The sequence below is a fragment of the Nannobrachium achirus genome (genome assembly GCF_963921795.1).
Source record: "Nannobrachium achirus genome assembly, chromosome: 6".
NCBI lineage: Eukaryota > Metazoa > Chordata > Actinopteri > Myctophiformes > Myctophidae > Nannobrachium > Nannobrachium achirus.
In genome coordinates this window covers 17,059,447-17,085,963 of record NC_137815.1, presented here as the reverse complement: position 1 = coordinate 17,085,963, position 26,517 = coordinate 17,059,447, and the positions used below count along the sequence as shown (strand labels likewise).

Here is a 26,517-nt window from a genome sequence, read left to right as displayed (position 1 = left end):
TCCTTCCATGCACTACGTCCAACCGGGAAACTCCCCCGTCAGGTGAAAAGAAGCGGCGTGGACGCCTCATGTATAGAAGGAAGCATGAGGTCAGTCTGTTGCTCACCCCAGGTTGGCAGAGGGAGTGTAGCTAGACAATTCTCTCATTTGCAAATCCCGCCCCATTCTGCCCTGTTACTGAATGGGAGGGGAGGAGAGGGTATTTTCATTGCCTCATTATTGCAATTTAAAGTACCAAAGGAAAAACATCTAGGTGATATTAATAAAAAGGGAAGACAAAGGTACAGTAGTTACATTGTAAAACAGGGGGTTTCCCCTGAAAATATATGTTTTAATTTGTTTAATCCCAGTGGGACAGAATCACCATTGCAGATTATTTTATAGTGGAAGTGGATGGGGAAAAAAGATTGTTCATAGCCTCATTACAGCTATATAAAGTACCAAAAAAAAACACATCTACGTGATATTAATAAAAAGGGAAGAAAAAAGTACAGTAGTTACATAGCAAAACAGTATTTTTCCCCCGAAAATATATGTTTTAATTAGTTTAATCCTCTGGATCAGACAGGAGATAAAGAGAAAGCGCAGTGCATCTTGGGTAGGAAGATGACAGACAGATTATAGTTCTACTCACATAATAGGCTGGCTTTCGTAATTCTGCCCATTTAAAATATATGTAGGCCTACCCAATCGAAACTCTTAGTTACATTGATAAGGTCCATGTGAACTAGTCTGTTGAAGCTTATTCATTATGAGCGAAATCGCTATCACCTCGTGGGGCCGTACTGCACGAACACCGTGTCGCGCAGTGCCCACGGTGATGAAAGCCTAAAGCAACATTCTCTCACTGCACAAACTCCACCCCCGATAGCAAAAAGTGAATGATTTTTTTCTGGTTGGCCAGTCAGGGAGTCTCGGGGACCAATCAGAAGGCTGACAAACGGTGGATTGACACCAGGGGGGAAAATGGGTTACAAAAATAGTGGGATAAAGTTCTATCACTTTTTGTGGTCACATCTTCAGATACTGGATTCTGATTGGCTTAAAACAGTGGTAAATCAGTCAACAACCTTGAGTTGGCTCATGGACCCTGCCCACTGTTGTGTTGCAGTTGTAACATTTCAAGTTACAACTGTGTTTTCTTTCATTTATATGGTAGAAGTGGTAGAAAAGCAATTTACCATTCGAGGGTCGCGGCTTCGCCTCGTGCCACAACCCTGAAACAGTGGTAAATCAGCCAACAACCCACTCCCTCTCATGGTAAAATAAATGGCTTACATAATAACAAAGACAAGAGTTAAGGTTCCTATCAGGCTGTGCGGCATGTGCCACCAACAAGCAGCTACTCTAGATGGTGAAGAGAGGGAACTCTGAAAGAAAACTAAAACAATAGTGTCTCAGCCATGACAGGCACAAGGCAAACAGAAAAGCTGGCAAAACAAATACGGTTGGGCAGGCTGTCTTTTAGTTGGCAGAGAGGCTGGCATGCACATTGCACACTCAGTTAGCTCTCACTCACACACACACACACACACACACACACACACACACACACACACACACACACACACACACACACACACACACACACACACACACACACACACACACACACACACAGTTAGCGGCTCATATGCACACACTGTAGCCACAGTGTCCCTGCTGTCATGTCAGGACAGGATGCAGGAGGACAGATCCAGGGCCAGCAGCAGAGAGTCCTCCTGGGCCGTGTGTCTCCAGGTCCAGCTTCCATACCTGCTGGCAGGGATGGGCATGGTGGCAGCTGGCATGGTGCTGGACACAGTGCAGGTCAGTCAGGGATGGGCATGGTGGCAGCTGGCATCAGTGTTGTTTTTGACAGCAAATTTTGATTTAGTTTTAGTCAAAGTCTTTGGAATAACATGTCATTTCGTTTCAGTCATAATTTAGTCACCTGAAAAGTTTTCGCATTTTAGTCGACTAAATATCATAAGATTTTAGGCGACTAAATCTACAGTTGATTTAGTCAACTGAAATGAATTTTGGCAGGCCTTGATGGCATTGTAGTGACTTGGTTGACACTTGGTTGTGTGCTGAAAATAGCCGATCTACAAGCTCACAACGCGTCGCTGCGCACCTGAGAGCAACCAAACATAAAATGACTCTCTTCTGCGCTAGTCCCTCCCTAACGTTTTAGTCTAGTTTTTATTTTATTGACGAAATTGACAATATATTTAGTCCTAGTTTTAGTCATCACAGCTTAGTTTTTATTTTGTTTTCGTCAGTGGAAAAAACGCAGTCGACAAACATTTTTCGTCATAGTTTTAGTCGACGAAATCAACACTGGCTGGCATGGTGCTGGACGCAGTGCAGGTCAGTCAGAGTCTCTCAGACCTTTTCCATTTCAAGGACCCCCAGTTTGATTTATGCGTTATAGGCCAGTGGTTCTCTACAGGTCGTGACCATAGAGTATATATAAAATAGAGAGCGGACCGGCCCCGCCCCCACTATCATTTCAATGCAAGTGCTCAGTGGCGTTTTGAAGCAACGGCTACATGCTAGCATGTAGCTAATCCAGGTGCATTCCGGGGGAAATTGGCCACTACCTAGTGGCCAAAAATTACGTCACGCTGCTCTCCGCTCAGAGGAAGGATTGTCTGGAGTGGAGGGGGCGGGGCCAAAATGCGCGTTTAGGCTGCAGTTCCAACTTTGGCCACCATCGGGGTTGCTTCAAATCTAGCCCTGGGTTCTGGGGGCTTGGTCGTGACCCTCCCCAAAATAACCATAATATTTGAACTGCCCTATCACCCCACCCTGACAAGCACTTGGAATGTAGGAGTTGAGGCATTACATTTTTTTTGACTCTGTTCCACAGATACATCATTTGTAAAAATAGCAGATCTACAAGCTCACAACGCCTCGCAACACAAGGCGTTGTGAGCTCGTAGAACGACTATTTTCACAATTTTCACTTATATTGTTTGACAATTTGGCCAATATTTGACCAGTTTTCATATAGTTTGTTGATTACTCTTGATGCAGTTATGGTCTTTTCCTCTTTTTTTAAGGTATTAATATAGGTCTTAAAAGTAATTCAGTTGTCATTTCACCGTCATCTGGGGAGGCCACGGACCCCCATTTGATCAAGATGTTCCATCTCTGGGAACCCAGGTCTACACTGAAATCCTTGGTACTCCTTGGAGTTACAGACTTGTAAGGGTCCATTTGGTTCCTAATAATCATTTATCAGGGGACCCCCAAGAACCTCCTCAAGGACCCCATGAAGCCTTGAACAGTTGTATTCATGGAGATTTATTTAGTTTTTGTTGCATTCATTCCTGAGTCAATAATTTGATGACCGCGTGATCACTCAATATGGAGACTCTTTGAGCTCTTTGAGCCTCCTATGGTCATCAAAGTATTGGCTATTGGCTCATATCTATTAATTCAAGGCTTCAAGGTTGTTTAATTTATAGAAAATAATATTTTCAGCGAACTACTCCTTTAGATCATGGAAGCCACAAAGGCAATAAGCTCCCCAGCTTTTTTTTTTTTTTTTTTTGACAGATATGTACAAATTATTCACTCAATTACTTATCTGATTAATTGAATAATCAAAAAGATCTGAATAGAATTGCCATAATATATAAAAAAAATCACACCCATGTGAAGTGGAGCTGTGTGTGTGTGTGTGTGTGTGTGTGTGTGTGTGTGTGTGTGTGTGTGTGTGTGTGTGTGTGTGTGTGGATCATGTGTACCGATTTTTGTGACATTTGAAGAAAATATGTAGGAAAAGGAGCAAAAAGTGTGTTTTGGAGAAAATTCAAGATGGCGGAAAATCTATCATGGCGCAAATGGGCGTGGCCTATATGGGGAGATGCGTCATGACCCAAGGAATCCAGGGGAAAAATATTTTTAATTTTCCGACCTACGGTTCAAGAGTTACAGGCCAAAACGTAAAGTGGGGTGTTATGGCGCCACCATGCGGCCAAATGACACAATTATTTTTTATTTAATCCTTGAAATCATTATGAACCTCCTCTCCAAGTCTTGAAACTCTAGCCCCTATGGTTTGCGAGAGACAAATAATTGAATGTGAGTTTTTGCGATTCCCATTATAAGTCAATGGGGAAAATTAATTCACTAATAAATTAATATCAATTAAACTATTGAACCTTTCTCTTAGCAAGTTACTAGCCCACGATTCCCGAGTAAGCCGGTCGATTTGACATATGGCGCGAGTGTGTGGTGGCAAAACTGTGGGACTAGTAGCGTGCCGAAGTTTAGGAAGTTCAGGCTACATACAGACACACACACAGACACACAGACAGACAGACCCACACGGCCACGTATAGAGAGCCTGTGCTTCACACAGCTCCAAAAATCACACCCGTGTGAAGTGGAGCTGTGTGTGTGTGTGTGTGTGTGTGTGTGTGTGTGTGTGTGTGTGTGTGTGTGTGTGTGTGTGTGGATCATGTGTACCGATTTTTGTGACATTTGAAGAAAATATGTAGGAAAAGGAGCAAAAAGTGTGTTTTGGAGAAAATTCAAGATGGCGGAAAATCTATCATGGCGCAAATGGGCGTGGCCTATATGGGGAGATGCGTCATGACCCAAGGAATCCAGGGAAAAAATATTTTTAATTTTCCGACCTACGGTTCAAGAGTTACAGGCCAAAACGTAAAGTGGGGTGTTATGGCGCCACCATGCGGCCAAATGACACAATTATTTTTTATTTAATCCTTGAAATCATTATGAACCTCCTCTCCAAGTCTTGAAACTCTAGCCCCTATGGTTTGCGAGAGACAAATAATTGAATGTGAGTTTTTGCGATTCCCATTATAAGTCAATGGGGAAAATTAATTCACTAATAAATTAATATCAATTAAACTATTGAACCTTTCTCTTAGCAAGTTACTAGCCCACGATTCCCGAGTAAGCCGGTCGATTTGACATATGGCGCGAGTGTGTGGTGGCAAAACTGTGGGACTAGTAGCGTGCCGAAGTTTAGGAAGTTCAGGCTACATACAGACACACACACAGACACACAGACAGACAGACCCACACGGCCACGTATAGAGAGCCTGTGCTTCACACAGCTCCAAAAATCACACCCGTGTGAAGTGGAGCTGTGTGTGTGTGTGTGTGTGTGTGTGTGTGTGTGTGTGTGTGTGTGTGTGTGTGTGTGTGTGGATCATGTGTACCGATTTTTGTGACATTTGAAGAAAATATGTAGGAAAAGGAGCAAAAAGTGTGTTTTGGAGAAAATTCAAGATGGCGGAAAATCTATCATGGCGCAAATGGGCGTGGCCTATATGGGGAGATGCGTCATGACCCAAGGAATCCAGGGAAAAAATATTTTTAATTTTCCGACCTACGGTTCAAGAGTTACAGGCCAAAACGTAAAGTGGGGTGTTATGGCGCCACCATGCGGCCAAATGACACAATTATTTTTTATTTAATCCTTGAAATCATTATGAACCTCCTCTCCAAGTCTTGAAACTCTAGCCCCTATGGTTTGCGAGAGACAAATAATTGAATGTGAGTTTTTGCGATTCCCATTATAAGTCAATGGGGAAAATTAATTCACTAATAAATTAATATCAATTAAACTATTGAACCTTTCTCTTAGCAAGTTACTAGCCGACTATTCCCGAGTAAGCCGGTCGATTTGACATATGGCGCGAGTGTGTGGTGGCAAAACTGTGGGACTAGTAGCGTGCCGAAGTTTAGGAAGTTCAGGCTACATACAGACACACAGACAGACACACAGACACACAGACAGACCCACACGGCCACGTATAGGGAGCCTGTGCTTCACACAGCTCCAATGATTCGTCTGAATAACCAACCGCGTAATCCTTATTGGATGCAGTATAAAATAAAAATATCCAGTCTACAAGCTCACAACACATGTTAAATGTGTTGAAATCAATGTGGTTGGTTTGTTGAAACAAGGTGCAGGTCATCCCTGTGTCACTATAGTCTCTGTGTTGAGGTCACTGAACTGTAAGAGGGAGCATGCAGCAGGTCGCAGTGCCCCATGAATCTGATTGATTGATTGATTCAAGACTTAATTAGGAGTTTGCATATAAAGGTACAGCTATCAAAGAATAGACTAGAATGCAAACAAAGTGTCTGTCAAACAATGGCCAAAATGATTATTTCATCATTATTTTATGCTTTTTGTGGTCCTTTTTGAATAGAAACACATGTATGAAGCTTATTTCTTTATAAAATAATTTCAAAACATTATTTTTATTTTAGCATCCGTTTGACAAGTTGACTATAGCTCCTTTAATGTAATGATGAGATGTTTCTGTGTTAGGCAGGGGTACAGATTGTGCAGTCATTTAATATTAATATTAAAGACACACTGTGGTGGTACTCACTATCACTGAAGCACTCATTCATTTGTGTACAATCTGCATTGTATCAGAGTGACCAGGACTGTGCACAAGTCCTTTTGTTAATGTTTGCAAATGTATCATAGGCCTAACTTTGTTCAGATCGATACTTTCAGCAAGGACTTTGCGCTCTCTCTCTCTCTCTCTCTCTCTCTCTCTCTCTCTCTCTCTCTCTCTCTTTGTCTGTCTGTCTCTTAGAGAGTGTTTATTTGCTATGTGTGCCGGCCCTATATACTATAACAATACAATAAATATGATAGGAAAAGCACACATAAGAATCCAGAGTAATCCATAAGAGCGGTTAGTGAATAGATTTGTTGTTTAAAATGCATGTTACGCTTGCAAACATTGCACACATGCATTGTTTAGTCGGGTCACAGCCTGAGGTTCTGTGACCATCCTCTGGGAAGGATGTTTTGATGATTGATTTGACCTCTATGGACCCTTTATAAAAGATTTAACCCCCAGGCCCCTCACCAAAATCCCGGCATTTTTTTCTAGAGGGCCGAATTAAAAATGGCGCCCGGCGCCATCTCTAAAAATGCACTCCAGAAATGTTAACAATGTGGCCCGCATAAGAGCTGCTCACAACGCTCTTGCCACCCGAAAAGAAGCCAAGAGGAAGCACACGGAAAGTGGCCTGAAGCAGATGCGAGAAGATGAGCAGTGTGTGCAGAACCTGATTGCATGCATGGATGACTTCGACTCATTCCCATTTAATCCGGCCTCACCCACACTCACCCTACAGTCAACCATGCCTGCCTCTGATGAGCTCATTGCACTTTAAATCAGGCCATTCTGCAGGAGAGGAGAAGTTGAACATCTTCTTGCAGAACCGGGTGTTCAGTAAGAATAAATCCCTCCATGCGCCTGTCAGTTTGAGCAAACGTTTGACATTTTCCAAGGATGCATGTGTAGAGAAGCCCAGTGAGGAACTCAAGGCAAGAGCTGTTGAAATGGAAAGAAGCGCTCTTAAAGCAGTGATCAACCTGGCTGAAGACAGTCAACTTGTCAAGCTCCCCGAGTTGCTGGAACATCGTGTTGTTGAGGAATGTGTGGCCTATTCAACCCCAATGGCACATACAGGAAGACACCGAAGAGCAAGCTCATCCAAAAATTCTCTCTCCAAACAATAGATATCAAAGAACCCTATGTCGCTCTCATTGACATGGGCATGATCTGGAGGATGGCAACTCCATCAGCAGAAGATCGGCAGACACAAGAAGTGGTTGGACTATGTCCACAAAGGTGTCATCCATCATCCTTGCCCGTCATTGTGAGGCACACCGTATCATCTGTGTGAATGACCCATACGATGCAGCATATTCAACTAAAGATGATGAACGAGACCTGCGTGTACAGGGTAACGCACATGTACCCAACACGTACATGAAATTGAATGACCCCTTCCCCTCTGCCAAGGCATTCAAAACACTACTATGTAGTGTCAGTAACAAGTGGTTACAAAAATTAACATGCAGCTCCCTCACCGACCTGGCACAGAATGTGAATGCAGAGATTGTCTACTCTGTTACATTGCATCAACTTGTCAATACAACAACCGATGGAAGACTACAGCATTGAGCAGTCTGAAGCTGACACCATACTCTTCACTGGTTATGCAGGTCTGCGGCAGTCAGGCTATAGTGGCCCAGTTATTGATGCAGCCATCTCACGGCAGCTCCCTGGCATGTTATGCATCAAGAGAAACAAAGAGACAGTCCTCTGTCGTGGCCTGCTGACAGAAGAGATGGCAGACTGCATTGTGCAGCTACACTGTTTTACAGGCTGTGATGCAAACTCAGGTTTCTTTGGCAAAGGAAAATCATCAGTGTATGACAAGGTGGCAAAGAGCTCTGTGGCACGGCAGCAGCTCTCACGGTGTGGAGATAGCCTTGACCTTGAGAAGGAGGTAGAACAAGAGCTCTTTTCATTCACAAGACAAGTGATCTATGGAGACAAGAAGAGTAGCACTAGCACCATGGCTGAAGCCTGTGCTGCCAAGTGGAAGACTTCTCCGTCTCCCTCCAGATGCAGATAGCCTATGCCAACACTGCCTCCGCGCTAACTATTTGGTATATCTATTGCGCAATCCAGCACTGAAACACCAACCCTCGCCACTCGGACATGGTTGGGAGTTGGTGGGTGGTCGCTGTCGTCCTGTCCGCCACACACGGCCTGCTCTCCCAACACACCTACCTGCACCAGGGCCATTTGAAGAGGACGAGGATGCTGAGAGTGAGGTGGATGTGGAGGAGGAGGAGGATGATGATGATGCACAGAGGAGGAGGGTGGAGTCATCTGAATCTGATGATTCAGAAACCAGTGACACAGAATGCTCTGATTCAGATTGATATGTGTTTTGTGTGTGTCAAAATTACAAACCCTAAAAAAAATTACTTTCCTATTCAAAGGTTTTCACTATACTGGAAGGCGGCCATGTTGAATTTCTGGGCCAAACAATAACACATTCTTCTCTAATGAGCTAGTTAAAAGCCAAGAACTCCTTATCTCCTTCACACGGCCATAAAACAAATGGGCACTGACTAGCTGCCAGCTGTGACCTTCCATCCTATTCCTATACTCCCTACGTTCTGACCTTATCTACAAATAGTGTTTACATCCAAGTTCTCAGCGTTCAAACTCAAACTAGCAAATGTATTCACTACTAAGCAATATACCATAATAATATAATTGCACCTCATCACAGATAAACCAAAAGTATAGTGAATGGCCAGGAATCTGATCTAATGGCCTTGTGTTGGGGTGGTGGTGGTGGTCGTCAGACCTTGTGGTCAGTGGCTGGTATACCTTTTCTTTGCATTTGTTAAGTTGAATGTATTTCTCTGGTGCAAAATGAAGAAAATAGGTCTATGTATAACGTCTTGGGGGTTCTCAGGACATCATTTTACATCTTGAAAAGTTTATAGTTCCTGCTATTGTTTGCACGAGATCGGCACATTTTCCGGTCTATGGGTTTACTTACTAAACAATTTACATTTAGTATAATAATCAATGAAAAGCACCAGACAGCTCTCTTATATGTTAATTTAATATGCGTATAATACAACCAACCAGTGGCGACCCCGAATGTCGCAGACTTGGGCGCCCTAGCTAAATCATTAGAGCATGCCCTGAGCTACATCTGTGCAAAATGTTGCACTTTTAGACTGATTAGCACGAGAAAAAAAACCCTAAGGCCTCCGACTAACATGAATACTCACCCATACGTGTATTGTTTTCTGAGGCCATTTCTAGCCCACGGAATGTTTTTTGTGCAAAACAAATGCCTGCAATGGATTAACCCCTAGTTAGACCCCTCAGATCCTCCTTAAATACCCAGAAAAAAATTCTTTTTCTGGGTATTTTCCTCCTGGGTGGATTTCTTGTGTTTCAGGCATTAAGGGGATAATAATAAAAAATGCTCAATGGATATCACTGGTCATCATCTTGAATCCTTAAGAGGTGACCCCAAGCTACAAGAATCAGTTGAGAAAAAAACGTTTACAGGCGAATCCACGTTCACCCCCACGGCTCCCACTGGGAATCAGATGTAGAGATCAGCTCCATTATGGAGATCTGTGATAATCCGATCGCCTCCATGTATGGATATCCAGGGTTTGATCAGGCTGGCTTTACACTGCCACTGAAATCTAGCCTGAATCATATCTGAGTCACATCAAAAGTGGAATCCGATTTTTTTTAAATAGTCTAAATCCAGACAGGTCACATGCAGGTCACATGAAATCCGATTTTGAAAAACCACATCCAGAGGTGGTTTCAAATCCGATCCATATCGGATCTGAGGACATCTGTCTCAGTCTGAAAGCAGTAACCACATCCACCCCATTGAGTTATATGCAAGTCACATGCAAGTCACATCAAACTGTCCAAACGTCACTTGCTGCGCGACCCGAGCGAGAAAAGAGAGAAAAACAATATTGTAACGTGTGTTTACTATGGTCTATTATGTCGCATTTCCTGAACGTAATGAACTAGCGTCGACGTAGTGACGTAACGTCATGACGCCTACGTCGTTACCACGGTAACCAAAGCAGATATTTCGACGCAGGGCATCAGCTTTGGGCTGACGCTGTTAAAATCAGTCTGAACGCACAGATCCGATCTGCTCACTTGCAAATGCAGTGTGAAAAGTCGGGCCAAAATATCAGATTTGAGAACCAAATCAGATTTGGGCTGGATTTGACTGCAGTTTAAATCCGGCCTAATGAGGTGATAGGTCAGCATGCTATATAGACATTGAGGCACTTGAGTCATTGACTTGAGTACTACAACACTTGTAGGCTACTAAGTACCAAAAGTAGAAAGAAGGCCTTCTCATTATGCAGATTGTCCCGTTCAAGTTTTCAAATGTATACAAATCTTTCGAAAATATCTAAAAGCTTAGCTGAGTATTTAGTTACTTTCCACAACTGGTGGTGAGAAAGGACAAGCAGGTGGCTGGAGTGAGCGAGGAAGACGCTTATTATCACTAAAGGACTTCAATCAATCAATCAATCAATCAATCAATCAATCAATCAATCCAGGGACGTGCAGAGAATGTTAGAGAGGCAGGGGCTGACATTTCAAAAAGAGCCTTTCGGTGAAAATATTGAATATAGCAGACCACCAAGCTCACAACGCGTCGCTCTAGAGAGGGCAATTCTTTCAACATAAGATGCTGCATTCAAGTTCAGGAGAGTTTGGACAAAGCAAGTCTGTTGAATGTTGCCTTAATGGCATGGAAAGAGGGCATTTGCATTTCTTTCACCATAGTTAAAAATCATTTAAATTCTTAATGAATGAATGATTTTGTCTGGAGGGCCAAATTGGCATGTGAAGCTTGGCCAATCCTCAATACTGCATGCACGGACACAGGACACGGGACTCCTTGGAAGCCTATGGGACAGACTGTACGGGACAGACAAAGCCACTCCTTGGAAGCGGCTTTCACCGCTTCAAAAACTCATTCATGGTCTGGAGAGGGCACTTTTTACTGCCTGATAAAAGGGCGGGGGCTCATGCCCCCTCTGGTGTCTGTGTAGGAGATCATTGTGGTGTGTACGTTTCAGCACTGGGAGGTGTTCAAGGAGATCACAGAGGTCTTCATCTTGGTGCCAGCTCTGGTGGGTCTGAAGGGAAACCTGGAGATGACACTGGCCTCCAGACTGTCCACTGCAGTGAGTGAACACCCACGCACGCACGCACGCACGCGCGCGCACGCACGCACGCACGCACACACACAATACACCCATGTGTCCTGGGTAGGGGTGTAACGATATAGTAACTGTATCGAAATATCGTTTTTAACTTAAACAATCGAATCGTATTGTTTTATTTTGTATCGTATCGAATCGGCAGTGCAAAGAATCGATTGTATCGATACTACCTACTTGGGCATTGTATTTAGCATTTTTATGAAGAAAAAATTAAAAGGAGGGGTTTAATTACTTTCCCTTTCCATATAGCTACACTGGTCTATCGATAAATGTGTGTAATCTCCGGGTTCATGTCAAGGTGCCGGTTTGTCAATATACAATGTCCATGTATTTAGCAGATAATCACTGTGTTTACTTCTTTATATCCATAATAATACATGTTTCCCTTAAAAACCTGCACTATCCACACCTTTCACACAGATTTAATTTCTTTGCTAAATAGTTACTATATCGATTTTAAATCATTGGATCGAATCGTATCGTATCACCATGAATTAATCAATATCGTCCATATATCGTATCGTCAACCATGTATCGTGATATGTATCGAATCGCTATTAAAATGTATCGTTACACCCCTAGTCCTGGGTGATCATGATCCTTCTCACTATATGTTCCACCCATCTGCATCCTGAGTCAGGTTGTGGAGGTAACAGTTCCAGGAGAGAATCCCAGAATTCCCATCAAACTGGGGGATCCCAATGTGTTCCATGGCCAGTGTGGAGAGATATATAATCCCCAGTTGATCATTAGTCTGCCCCCAGTGGGACGTGCCCCAAAGACCCATCTTGGCAAACGGACGCATCCATTATGCCAGAACCACCTTAACAAGTTCCTCTCCAAGTGAAGGAGCAGTGTGGACTGTATCTGCGATGTTGTTCTTTCAGTCATGACCAGGCCTGGAATTTCATCACTTGGTCTTTGATGTTGCCCATTTTTTGAGGACACAAAGGCCAAATGCCAGCTAGGGCAGGAAGGCCATCAAATAAAACACGATTTTAGTCCATTGAAACAATTTGTTTAGATAATTTAAGGGTTAGGGATGATAACCTTATCTGCGGTGAAATAGATAAATGCTGGCATTTACAATCTGATCCATGCTCAGCCCAGCAAAAATCAAAGTAACTGGGTTGGTTTTAAGATGGGGACCCGGGGAGTTAAGATTTCAGAAACTCAACAAAAGACACTGGTGTCTACATGACAAGAAAGAGACACCGGTGTCTACTGTCTACACATTGACCAGAAAGAGAGAGGAGAAAGTGGTACAGTCAGCTGGAGCATTAAGGCCACTGTGGTCTCAAGTCATGCCATTGGTTTGAGGGGCACAAGGCCAAACTGAGGGTCAACGGCAGCCATGGCCTTCATGGCCTCCATGAAATGCCTGCCCTGGTCATGACGCACTATTCATGGCCATGAAGTGAATTCAATGTGATTTATTTAGCCATGATATGAAAAAATGTAAATCAATAAATGTATAATAAATACATTTACTACTAACATCTTCTGCTGAATTGACCTCCCCAACATTGTCTTCCTACCAGGCCAACACAGGACAGCTGGATGAACCCCAGCAGCGGTGGAGGTTGGTGGCCAGCAATCTGGCTCTCGTTCAGGTACACTGGAACCTTGTTTAGTGGTCCCAAAACATTTGTACATTACATTGATGTATTTATTTGGCCATAGACCCCCATGTGAAAATATCTTCGAACAGTGGTCCCCAGAAGAGAAGACATTATTCCACACATTTCTATTATATTTTTTTCCCAATACTTTTCACACATTTTCAAAAAATAGCAAGTCAACAATTAAGCATGTAGTTGGTATATATTTTTGGAGCTGTGTGAAGCACAGGCTCCCTATACGTGGCCGTGTGGATCTGTGTGTCTGTCTGTCTGTGTGTGTGTCTGTATGTAGCCTGAACTTCCTAAACTTCGGCACGCCACTAGTCCCACAGTTTTGCCACCACACACTCGCGCCATATGTCAAATCGAACGGCTTACTCGGGAATCGTGGGCTATTACTTTTCTAAGAGAAAGGTTCTATAGTTTAATTGATATTAATTTATTAGTGAATTAATTTTCCCCATTGACTTATAATGGGAATCGCAAAAACTCACATTCAATTATTTGTCTCTCGCAAACCATAGGGGCTAGAGTTTCAAGACTTGGAGAGGAGGTTCATAATGATTTCAAGGATTAAATAAAAAATAATTGTGTCATTTGGCCGCATGGTGGCGCCATAACACCCCACTTTACGTTTTGGCCTGTAACTCTTGAACCGTAGGTCGGAAAATTAAAAATATTTTTTCCCTGGATTCCTTGGGTCATGACGCATCTCCCCATATAGGCCACGCCCATTTGCGCCATGGTAGATTTTCCGCCATCTTGAATTTTCTCCAAAACACACTTTTTGCTCCTTTTCCTACATATTTTCTTCAAATGTCACAAAAATCGGTACACATGATCCACACACACACACACACACACACACACACACACACACACACACACACACACACACACACACACACACACACACACACACACAGCTCCACTTCACACGGGTGTGATTTTTATTTAATAACCAACGTATAAACTAGGAGGATCAAAATGGTTAAACTGATCGTGAAGTCATATTAACTTATTTTGCTGGGGACCCCTGCAAGGACCCCTGGGGGTCCCTGGAAGCCACTTTGAGAACCACTATATTGTAGAAACATGGAACTCTTGCAGGGGGTCATCGCCACTTTTGTCAAAACTAAAATGTTTGCCACGGACATTAAGAGACTTGACATTCAGTAATCAGTGTGGTTGCTATTCTTTAGGTAACACACTCTTGTTCGAGGTCAGAGAACTTGTTTGCCAGCAAAGTCAACCTGCTTTTTGTTAACCTTTTCACAACAGAAAAGTGAAGCTTTTGGTCATGCTTCACTTGACATCACAATATATAATATAAACGGTAAGACGGAATCCATTTCCCAGTGGATTCCTCGCGACTCGCGTGTGACCACACTTAGTTGCAATTTCCCCGAATTGAACCTTCCACATTTGATCAAAACAAGAACATTATAACGGTGTGTAAATCTAAAATTTGCCACGGACAACACCAGGTCTTTTGACACGGACACATTTGTCCGTGAACGAAGGCGTTGCGACGAGCCCTGCTCTCCTGTGTGTTCCCCCTGCAGGTGCAGGCCACGGTGGTGGGCTTCCTGGCGGCGCTGCTGGCAGTGGGCTTAGGGGCATTGAGCAAGGACACGGTGGACCTGTGCCAGGCTGCTGTGCTGTGTGCCAGCAGCGTGACCACTGCTTTCATAGCTGCCCTGGCTCTGGGTCAGTGACAACACGCTCATTCCCATACCTTTTTCTTTTTCATTTCAAAGACCCCCAAGTTTGTTTGTTCGGGAGAGGGTGATATTAACTGCATGTGTTCCTAGGGCTGGAGAGGGTGATATTAACAGCATGTGTTCCTAGGGCTGGAGAGGGTGATATTAACTGCATGTGTTCCTATAGGGCTGGAGAGGGTGATATTAACTGCATGTGTTCCTATAGGGCTGGAGAGGGTGATATTAACTGCAGTTGTTCCTAGGGCTGGAGAGGGTGATATTAACTGCATGTGTTCCTAGGGCTGGAGAGGGTGATATTAACTGCATGTGTTCCTAGGGCTGGAGAGGGTGATATTAACTGCATGTGTTCCTAGGGCTGGAGAGGGTGATATTAACTGCATGTGTTCCTAGGGCTGGAGAGGGTGATATTAACTGCATGTGTTCCTAGGGCTGGAGAGGGTGATATTAACTGCATGTGTTCCTAGGGCTGGAGAGGGTGATATTAACTGCATGTGTTCCTACGGCTGGTAGTGATGGGCGGGAGGAGTAGGACAAAGGCTGAAGCATCACAGGAAGCACCATAGGAAGTGCACAACACAGACCGAGACAGGGACGTGCTGGGCCCCTGATTCAGCCCGGAAAAAGGAGTTGGAAAAGGCCCTCATTGAGCGCGGCCATTGGCAGATTCTTTCGCCTTCCGGGCGTGCTGTGAGGTCCCAAATACTAACAGATGAGCGGTTGCTGTGATTTTAGGTCTCATCGTTTTTCTGTTTTAAAGAGAGTCTAATGATGTTGTATGTAGACCATCTAGGAGTAGTCAAGGAAGCTAGGGAGTAGTGGGTCGGTATTCAGATGACAGACAAGCCAGTGGGGCCAATGTGATGGCTCTGTGGGCTGCTGCTGCTGCTACTCAAAGATTGGTCATTTCAGTTCATGAGAGACAAGCCAGTGGACCAATTTTATGAGTTATATTTACTTAATGGGCCGGCTATTTTTCTTAATGGTCAGCCTGGACCGGCCGGGAATGGACCGGCCGTTTGGGAATTGTCCCGCTTTTCCCAATGGCCAGCACGTCCCTGGACCGAGATACCAAGTCAAACTGCATTTGAACTCTTTATTCTTTGGCTTGAAGCAAGCAAGCCCACATTCTTTCTTTAGGAACAATATGTTCTAGTTAATGCTGATCTTCCTTGGTAGTATCTTCAGAGGGACGCTGTCATCAACATTATAAACACATGGAAACAGTGTGTTAGTGAAGGTGTGCGTGAAGGTGTGCAGGTGTGTGTCAGTATCAGGATCAGAGAAGAATAGCTTACCTGTGCTCCAGTCCAGCTGGACTCTGATCCTCTGTGGTTTCTGCTTCACCGAGAGAACAGGCATTGATCCTGGATTGGAGAGCGCTGTGTATTCACCATCATACAACATGATCGTCCAGTATTGATCCCCGGATTCTGACTCTGATTCTCTGTGTCCCTTCCTATGGCAGGAATCCGCTAAAACTCCTACACACCAGCGTCTATTTTCTCCCACCTCAACATCCCAGCTGTGAGTCCCCGAGTTAAAGCCTTCAGAACCCAGGACAGTGTAGTAGTAGTCAAACCTCTCCGGGTTGTCAGGAAGCCTCTGTTCCTCTCCACATCTCACACTGGTCAGATCACCGGACAGGAACAGTCCGGGACGAGCAGTGTTGGGGTCCAGGATGACAGGCGTGTAGGAGACGATGTCCTTCATCTTGTCCCAGACTCTGAAGGTCAGGTTGCCCAGGTGTTTGACCTCGTCTATCAGTGCTCCGGGGTCCAGCTGTGGGTCCTGCAGTGTGAGCTGAACTTTTTCCACTGTGGTCTTGTTGTTCTGCAGAGATGAGACGTGTTCAGCTCTCAGCTCCTCCTCTAAGACTCTGATTGTGTTTGAAAGAGTTGATATATCTCTGTTCAGACTCTTCATCTTCTCCTTCATCATCTGACTCTTTTGCTGCTCTTCCTCCCTCAGTGCAGTGATCCTAGCCTCCTGTTCCTCTTGTAGAAACTGTTGAAGCTTCTTAAACTGTTCCTTAATGCTCCTCTCTGCGTTCTGTGTCTGGACCTTAATGTGTTCTGCTGCTTGCTCACAGTTAGTTTTAACTCTACTAAAGAGCTTGAGTTTCTCCTGTAAGAGCTTCAGTTCAGGGACCTCCTCCTGGCGATCTGCTTTCCTGTGTTTCTCCTCTAAGAAGGTCTCGCACAGGTTCTTCAGGACCAGAACGCAGGGCGGATCATCGATCAAGGCGTTCTTGCTACAAACCGGACACCGCTTTATCTCCTTCCTTTTCAGCCATTTCTGCAGACAGGCTTTACAGAAGCTGTGGCTACACGACAGGAGAACGGGTTCATTAAATATGTCATGACACATGGGACAGGAGAAATCCTCTTCGGTAAAAGACCAATGGAAAGCCATTTTAGTCTCTGAATGAAGCTTCAAACCACTCAAGACGGGATCAGTCCAAAAAAAAGTCAGTTGTGGTAGCCTGGTTTACTTCTGGGTCATGTTACATACACTTTAGAACTGTTTATAACTTATATATAGGCCTAACTGTGTCAATATGGAGGCGATGATGTTGCAGTGATGTAAATTCAGTTGTGCTGGCATCTGCATGGCAACTCTGACATCATCAATATGACATCATATTGACCTCCAATTATGTATGAGTGATTTGGTGGAGTGGCGACTAACAGTTGAGTAACAGTTGTGCCCAGATCTCTTTATCTGTCTACATGTGTCCCTTTTATGCCCATATATGGAGATCTCTATATGTCAGTCCTTGGCCTTTTTATGCCCAAATATGGAAATCACCGATGTCATCAGTATCATATGTGCCCATATATTGGAATGTCCATTTATGGTTCTGGTCAATATGAATATACATAACAATAGTTACCAAAATAGAAATAAATACATTTATGTGTATTTTTGAGCGGTGCTAACCGCTCCTATTTCTGGCTTTGTGCGTAGACCCCAATGTCCGTATGCAGCACAAGACAAACGTCACGTGAGACTAACGTCATATAAAGTACGCAGAGACCGACATCACCACAGCTGATGTCACAGACACAGACAGAACGGCCCATACAAGGAGATTGTGTTTGATAGCATGTAAAGTGAGTACCGCTCACTTCGCACAGCAGTTAGTTCGCAGTTACTATGAAAAGCTCCACCGGCTGTCAGTCAGTCTGTCACGTCACGTCACGGCACGGCACACTTTTGCCCTAGTCATATCTCTGCCACCGTTGGCCCTATCAATGCCAAACTTTGTACACACACTCCTTGGATGGCAAATCACAACCTCCACTCCTCATTCCTCACATGGCCCTCTTCTAGCGCCACCATGAGGCCGATCTTTGCAAAACACATTTTTGGACACTGCTCCTACAGATTTTGGCCTAAAATCACACAAAGCGGTATCTCTAAAGTCATGTCATCAACATAGATCTGTCCCATTTCCCATATTCCCTCCTGATTGGCTACGAGCCTACGATTGCCTTCTAAAGTTTGTGTATGCGACGTGGCGGTCTCTTATCTCGCGATTAGGGAATAATAAAAAAATAAATAATAATAATACCATTATTATATGTCTTGTGTCAGGGTTGGTGATGGTGGCTGTGATCCTGGGCTCCAGAAAGGCGGGCATCAACCCCGACAACGTGGCCACGCCCATCGCTGCCAGCCTGGGCGACCTCATCACCCTGTCTCTGCTCGCCTGGATCAGCAGTCTGCTCTTCAATTCCAAAGGTCCTGCAAGGAACCTGTGTATTTTATTGCTCTTCCATTCCAAAGGTTCTTCAAGGAACTTGTGTATTTTATTGTTATGTTTGAATTTATCTGTTTTAATGTTTGGGGACTACAGATGGAAATGAGCTGCATGCTAAACCCGGCATACGTACACACAATCGTGTCTACGTAATCATGTTTCAACAGTTTACAGTTTAGGCATTTAGCAGACGCTTTCTGCCTCAAACAACTTGTTTGGACTGGGTACACAGAGAAATAAATTACATTTCTTTGCATCCAATTCCCAGAAGAATTGATATGTTACTGCGCAAACATATGGGTCCTGTAGTTGATTGATTGATTGATTGATTGATTGACTGTATGCTGTGCAGGCGTATGGCTCCACCTTCCTCCTGTAGTCTGCCTCCTCTTCATCAGTCTGGTACCAGTGTGGCTCATCATGGCCTGCCGCTCTCCTCCAATCAGAGAGGTCCTCCGGTCAGGCTGGACGCCTGTCATTGTGGCCATGTCCATCAGCAGGTAACTATAATGACGCTTTTACACTACGTGGTACCTGCTCCACTCCACTCCACTCCACTCCTCTTAACCTCCTCTTTGTGGCCATGTCCATCAGCAGGTAACTAATGACGCTTTTACACTACATGGTACCCACTCCACTCCACGCCACGCCACGCCACACCACACCACACCACACCACTCCACTCCACTCCACTCCACTCCACTCTACTCTACTCTACTCTACTCTACTCTACTCTACTCTACTCTACTCTACTCTACTCTACTCTACTCCACTCCACTCCACTCCACTCCACTCCACTCCACTTGGCTCAACTTGATTCAGTTTTGATTATTAACACTTTAAAGAAGTAGTTCATCCTCAAAAATCTATTACTCACCCCATGGAGACTTGAGTTCAATAATATAAATATATATGTTTTTGTTGCATAATTTGAGGAGACCATTGATTCCGGATGGGGGACCGAAATGCATTCAGTTCTCCATTTGGAATCAATGGGGGTAAATGTATTATAATTAAAGTATTGCCTTAGGAATGTGACATAAACAGAAAAATTATAGTAATCGATAGAAGAAAAGTAATTTTGGGGGTGAACTACTCCTTCAAGACAGCCATTTCTACAAATGCCTTGTAAATCAGTAGTTCTCAAACCTTTTCATGTCACCCCCTATCCACTCTTACCTGTACATACCTCTCCAAAAGATGATTCTTCTCTTCTGTACTGTACTCCCCAGCATCGGCGGTCTGGTCCTGGACAAGATGGTGAGCGATCCGGCCTTTGAGGGCATGGCAGTGTTCACTCCAGTCATAAATGGTGAGCATTAGGAGGACATCACAACCAGGGTTACACATTTAATGGGCTCATATATTATAGGTGTCACATAAGAGTCATGAGTCAGGAAGAGTTCAGGATCACGCAACAGCACATCGCATGATCATCCATGATCCCCTTGGACTCAACCTTCTTCCAGGAGAAGGTCTCTGGGTTGAATTTCCACAGATCATTGAAGGTGCGATCCGGACATTCGTTGTGGCCACCAAATACAGTATGTACAACTTTCCATTGTAGGTAAAGAATGAATGAATCCAGCGTCCTTCTGGAAGATGCTGTGCATCAGCCAGCAGTTGGTCTCCGTGTCAAACACACCGATGTCGCTGTAGTAATCCGCTATCTGGTCCCCTCAACCCCCAAATACAAACATCTTTGTCCCGATGATGTTGGCGGAGTGACATGCTGTTGACAGTGGGATAATCCAACGTAAACCTTTGCCATAGTTGTATGGATTTGTCTTTATTTTAACGTTAATAAGGTGCTTGAACTTCACACTGTCTTGTAGAAATGCCAGGTTTTCTGCATGTTGGTCATACTGTGATATCTTCCGAGGTCAAAACCAGCGGTGACTCCACAGTCCACACTAGTTTAGACACTGATGCCGCTGACAGATTTGTTTCTTACGGGTCAAGAATAGCAGCGATTTTTGACACAGATGATATGAAGGCTTAGTTGCTTTTCTACCTTGGAATCTGTTTCTCTGCCGGTGACGTGGTTCCTTTGACATTCTAATAGAGGCGATTCCCCTCCATTTCCATGAGAATTCACCAGAATTACACTGGGAAAAGAGCACACGACAAGTTCTTCATGTCCAATAATTCCAGAATGATTTATTAAAAAACATTTGAAATACTAAAGCAGGCGGTGGAGTGTTTTATTTTATTTTCTGGCCAAAAAGTGTATTTTAGACATGAGGTGCGGGGCTCCGAGTATAGTTCCCACTCAGGAAAGTAGGCTTTCAACATCTTAGAACCGTCTTTGTTTTGGTGAGTAGCGAAAGTGTATTTTTTATGTTTTACTACAGACGAGAGGCTGAGCAGCCTGGGCTGCCACAGCTGTGAGCGCAAAGGCTCATTGGTGACATGGCGTTAAGGAGGACTCCTTCTAACGCTATGGACCAGAGCTACTGATACCTCATTGGCTAAAGGCCCATGGTCAAAACGGTCATTACTTGTGCCACCCACATACCCACAGTAGGGCATTCACCAAATATACTAAAAATCACAGTATTCGTGAATGCCCTAACACACAGCTATCATCACCCTGCGGGCACAAATACTGTAATAAGTAAAGAAATCACTATACCATGTTATAAATGCTGGACAGCTTTAAGTACATGTTGCATTCTCCTCAGGTGTAGAGGGTAACCTGGTAGTACATATCGTTGTTGTCGGGCAGAAACCTTGTATCTCCAAGTTTCAAATTTGTACGTTCTATCGCAAAGTAAAGCCCTGCTTCATCATACAAGGCCGTCGCACAAAAGTAGTGAAAACAGCAGATCTACAAGCACACAACGCCTCGCGGTGCGAGGCGTTGTGTGCTTGTAGATCGGCTGTTTTCACTAGTTAAATCATTTTATAATGATAAATGCAAAACAAACGGTTATGGAAATACAAGGTTTTCACTCGACAACGACGATATTCTATTCTCCTCAGGTGTAGGGGGGAACCTGGCAGCCATCCAGGCCAGCAGGATTACCACCTACCTCCATTCCTGGAGCCGTCCTGGAACCCTGCCCTCCGACATGGCTCACACGTGGCCCGACCCCTGTGTCACCTTCTGCTCCCCAGGTTAGATGACCAAAAACCCTACAGAGTCTTTGATCACTGTTGAGCATTAAAGGAGTATTATAGGCGTACGTTGACAGAGTGCAACTGCATTACTGCTCTGTCAAGGTGCCAACTTGTTCACCCAACGTGTTCACCCAAATATATACCAGTAAGACTCCCTAATCGGGAGATAAGCGACCGTCAGGTCGCAGCGTGATTTTAGGGCAAAATGTGTTGGAGCAGTTTACAAGAATGTGTTTGAAAAAACCGGCCAGATGGTGGCGCTATATGGGACAGATCCATGTTGATGACATGAGTGTAGACATACTGTAGTGTGTACCGATTTGCATGATTTTAGGGCAAAATGTAGGGGCAGTGTCCAAAAATGTGTTTGAAAAAATCGGCCTGATGGTGGCGCTATATGGGACAGATCAATGTTGATGGCATGAGTGTAGACATATTGTGTACCAATTTGCGTGATTTTAGGGCAAAATCTGTAGGAGCAGTGTCCAAAAAAGTGTTTGAAAAAATCGGCCTGATGGTGGCGCTATATGGGACAGATCCATGTTGATGACATGAGTGTAGACATACTGTGTAACGATTTGCGTGATTTTAGGGCAAAATCTGTAGGAGCAGTGTCCAAAAATGTGTTTGAAAAAATGGGCCTGATGGTGGCGCTATATGGGACAGATTCATGTTGACGGCTCACGGCCCCCGGCTCTCCCGGTCGCTCCTAGCCCGAGTTACGGCATTTTATGTGTGCTGCAGTGGCGGGGGTCCTCCACTAGGACGACCACTTTTGCATCCATTCTGGAGCACAAGGAGTCGGTGGTCCCCGGGAATTCCCTGTGAACAGCCCCGTTGGTGTGGTCATTTGGTAATTTTTGCACTTTTTGGCGGCGGTGGAAGGGGTTCCCTGGGGGTCCCTGGAGCTCCGGCCGGGGGTCACTAAGGTCCGATTTACACTGGCAGCCAAATCCAGCCTAGTCCGGGCATTTCGGGCAGTTTGTTGATGGAATTGTGCACTTTATGATAGAAGCATGACATTTGGCACACAGTTAGAACATGCCATATGGAACATTTTTGGCTATAGAGGGCCATCACAGATTTGTCTTGGGAAACTTGTGGGAGCCAAGAGGTATGTTGGTTTTCAAAAACCATCGCGAACAAGTCAGGCTCGATTGCGTGTGCTTTGCCATGCTGTCCACATGGTACCATACAGAGGGGTGCTCAGGCCTTTTTGAGGGTGCTTACGCCACACCCCACCCAAACAACTTTCCATGGCTGCGCTACAAAATACCCAAATGCCCATCCCTAATGCACTGATATCTTCTCACTCAGTGAGAAGATAATTTAAGCATCTAGCAGACGCTTAAGCATCTAGCAGACGCTTTTAATCCAAAGCGAAAATAAACAGGTAATACACATCACTATAATAAGCAAGATAATATGTCAGTACATCAACAACAATATAACAAATGCATAGGAATATCAATCTAGAAAAACAAAACATAGGTAGACCACACACCTAAGCAGTAAAGATACTTTTCTAAAACTGCTAAAAAAATAAAATAAAATGTTATCTAACTTCATGTGTGGTCATCGACGGAAGGGGAGTGCTACAGTAGTGCTATGGGTTTAGGTGGAGTCTGAAGAGTCTTCAGTCCACGCCGGAAGCTAGGGAGTGAGTCTGTAGTTCTAATGGAAGCTAGGGAGTGAGTCTGTAGTTCTAATGGAAGCTAGGGAGTGAGTCTGTAGTTCTAAGTGAAGCTAGGGAGTGAGTCCGTAGTTCTAAGTGCGACAGGGAGTTTATTACACAGTTTGGGGGCCAGGAGGGCAAATTGTCTAGGATGAGTGGATTGTTGTCCTGGGGTTTTTAGCGAGGCTTCTGTCAGAATCCCTGTGTTGGCTGATCTGAGTGACCGGGTGGGGTTGTAGGGGTTGATCAGGTTTTGGAGGTATGGAGGAGCCGTACCTTTGGCTGCTTCAGAGAATGTTAGAGGGGCAGGGGCTCAAGCCCCCTTTGATCTATATCTCTATCTACAGTATATTGATGTATTTATGTGTGCACGTGCCTGCTTTCAGGGGTGAACTCTGCCTCGGCCAGAGTGCTGCTCTTCCTGGTGCTTCCAGGTCGCGAGTTTAGAAACTCTAGGCTTGCAAAGGGAAGGAGCGCTCGTTTTCAGTTATTATCCACGACATTGCAAGCCGCGCGAGTTACGAAGCCGTGGTGAATGCAATCGTTCTATTTATGCCCAGGCCGTAAGGCCTGGGCAAGCGCACGATAAACGCAATGATAATTGGGTTTTGGTGCACCTCGCGCGGTCCAAGTGACTACAACGGAGCGCTCCCAACCTCCGGTTCAGCCAATCACAAGCTTCAAAAATGAGTGCGGGGCGTGGTTTCCCTTTGCAAGCCTAGAGTTTCTAAACTCGCTTCCAGGTCACCTGCTCTTCCTCTCTGCCATCCACTTCCTGCAGGGAGGTCACATGACGTCCATGACGCCTGCCTTCGTCGTCTGTTACCTGAGCGCCGCTCTGCTGCAGGTCACATTCATCTCACTGCTGTTAATATATATATATTATAAAGACCCTCAAACTGCGTAAATAAACACTGGGTTTAACTGGAAACATTTAATTGTTACACTATATTATGCTACAGCCTGCATTTGTTCGACGTCCCATTAGTTTGTCGCTGGAGAATGCTAACCTGGTGAAATGCTAACCTGCCGACACTGGTGCCTCAGTAAAACTATGCCTGACTCTAAAACGAAGAAATATCTAGCCTTTCCCACTGCCTGCTGCATGTAGCCTGATTTATGCTTTGTCGAGCTACACGCTTGTAGATCTGCTATTGTCAACATGTAGGAGGGAATTTTCTGGGAGGGGGGGCAATTCTTTCAACATAAGATGCTGCATTCATGTTCAGGAGAGTTTGGACAAGACAATTCTCTTGAATGCTGCCATCAGGTATGGCATGGAGAGAGGACATTTGTATTTCTTTCACCATAGTAAAAACTTCATTCATGGTCTGGAGAGGGAACCTTTTACAGATGGATAAAAGGGCAGGGGCTCAAGCCCCCTTTGACGTCTATGTGTGCACGTGCCTGAGCATAATAATTGTGGCCATATAATTAGATGCTATTGTTCTACAGGTGGTGGTCTCTTATTTATTGATGGGTGGGTGGGTGCTCTTACTGTTCTGCAGGTGGTGGTCTTACTGTACTGGTGATGGTTGGGTGGTGCTCTTACAGGTGGTGGTCTTACTGTATTGATGGGTGGGTGGTGGTGGTCTTACTGTATTGATGGGTGGGTGGTGGTGGTCTTACTGTATTGATGGGTGGGTGGTGGTGGTCTTACTGTATTGATGGGTGGTGCTCTTACAGGTGGTGGTCTTACTGTATTGATGGGTGGGTAGTGGTGGTCTTACTGTATTGATGGGTGGGTGGTGGTGGTCTTACTGTATTGATGGGTGGGTAGTGGTGGTCTTACTGTATTGATGGGTGGGTGGTGGTGGTCTTACTGTATTGATGGGTGGGTGGTGGTGGTCTTACTGTATTGATGGGTGGTGCTCTTACAGGTGGTGGTCTTGCTGTATTGATGGTTGGGTGGTGCTCTTACAGGTGGTGGTCTTGCTGTATGCAGCTGAGGTGATGGTTGGGTGGATGTGGCGTCAGGGATTGGATCCAGACAACTTCTCCATCCCGTACCTCACGGCGCTCGGGGACCTGCTGGGGACCGGCCTGCTGGCGCTCTGCTTCACATACCTTCTAACGCAGTGACGCTCAACCCTCTTCATTTCAAGGACCACAGTTTTTTTTTTCATTTTTAATCTCAGGGACCCCAGACAGCGTTTATAGGACAACAAAACGATTGCATTGATTTTAAAAGGACTGAATTGCTTTACGATAAAGAAAAGTGTCAGCTCATAATACTCCGGTGTGTCGATCAAATATGAATCAATGTATTCTGTTATAATGTTTGTCTATTTCTGACCCGTTTTCAAAACCATTCTTTTGTATACTGTTTAGCTGTGAAATAACATTGTGTGTTTGTTTACATGACTGCCATGTTGGATATTGTAAAAAAAATGATTGGTTGATTGATTGATTGACTGATTCAAATATTGATTGACGCCCACTCTCCCATACATACCAGTGGTCTGCTATTGAGAATTATCAGACTGCTGAATTCAGAATCGAGCATCGATCAAGCTGTGTAATAAATTGTATTAACTTAACTCTATATTAGAAGAAAAAAAATACATATTCATAAAAATAGGTTCTGGATTGTAGCTTTATTACCTTGTTCCCAGGCAGCTTAATGATGATGATTGATCAGCTCATATGATTGATTGATTCTGATTTGATTGCAAAATGGAGGTGTTGGATGTGCATCAAGCTTATTGGACTCGTGCACACAGGATAAATAAATACAGACATCCATATTTGTTTCCGTGTGGCTACAGTATACACCACTACATTATTACAAGCAGTTTGTGGTCACATAGAAATACAGACAACCTTTGACCTGAAACCTTAGGTGTCGTCCCTCCAACCATTGCTCCCTGGAGCTCCGGCCGGGGGTCACTAAGGTCCGATTTACACTGGCAGCCAAATCCAGCCTAGTCCGGGCATTTCGGGCAGTTTGTTGATGGAATTGTGCACTTTATGATAGAAGCATGACATTTGGCACACAGTTAGAA

At 44.5% G+C, this 26,517-nt stretch overlaps 2 protein-coding genes across 3 annotated transcripts; one reads left to right on the top strand and one right to left on the bottom strand.

Annotated features, from left to right (window-relative positions):
• Positions 1-1,660: 1,660 nt before the first annotated feature.
• On the top strand, positions 1,661-25,595 carry LOC308287328 (solute carrier family 41 member 1-like). 2 transcript variants are annotated; one of them, XM_080728466.1, is made up of 9 exons: positions 1,661-1,809; positions 11,459-11,566; positions 13,147-13,218; positions 14,793-14,937; positions 18,549-18,695; positions 19,067-19,214; positions 19,947-20,026; positions 21,700-21,834; positions 25,436-25,595. In XM_080728466.1, exons 1-9 carry the CDS (start codon positions 1,681-1,683, stop codon positions 25,459-25,461), a joined length of 990 nt encoding a protein of 329 aa, XP_080584592.1. In that variant the 5' UTR covers positions 1,661-1,680; the 3' UTR covers positions 25,462-25,595. The 2 variants fall into 2 exon arrangements, with proteins under 2 accessions (XP_080584592.1, XP_080584591.1); XM_080728465.1 differs by having other exon boundaries at positions 11,435-11,566.
• Positions 16,101-17,543, bottom strand: LOC308286315 (E3 ubiquitin-protein ligase TRIM35-like; the record flags this gene model as incomplete). The annotated part of the gene is made up of 1 exon (XM_080727315.1): positions 16,101-17,543. Exon 1 carries the CDS (start codon positions 17,361-17,363, stop codon positions 16,101-16,103), a length of 1,263 nt encoding a protein of 420 aa, XP_080583441.1. The 5' UTR covers positions 17,364-17,543.
• Positions 25,596-26,517: the final 922 nt, after the last annotated feature.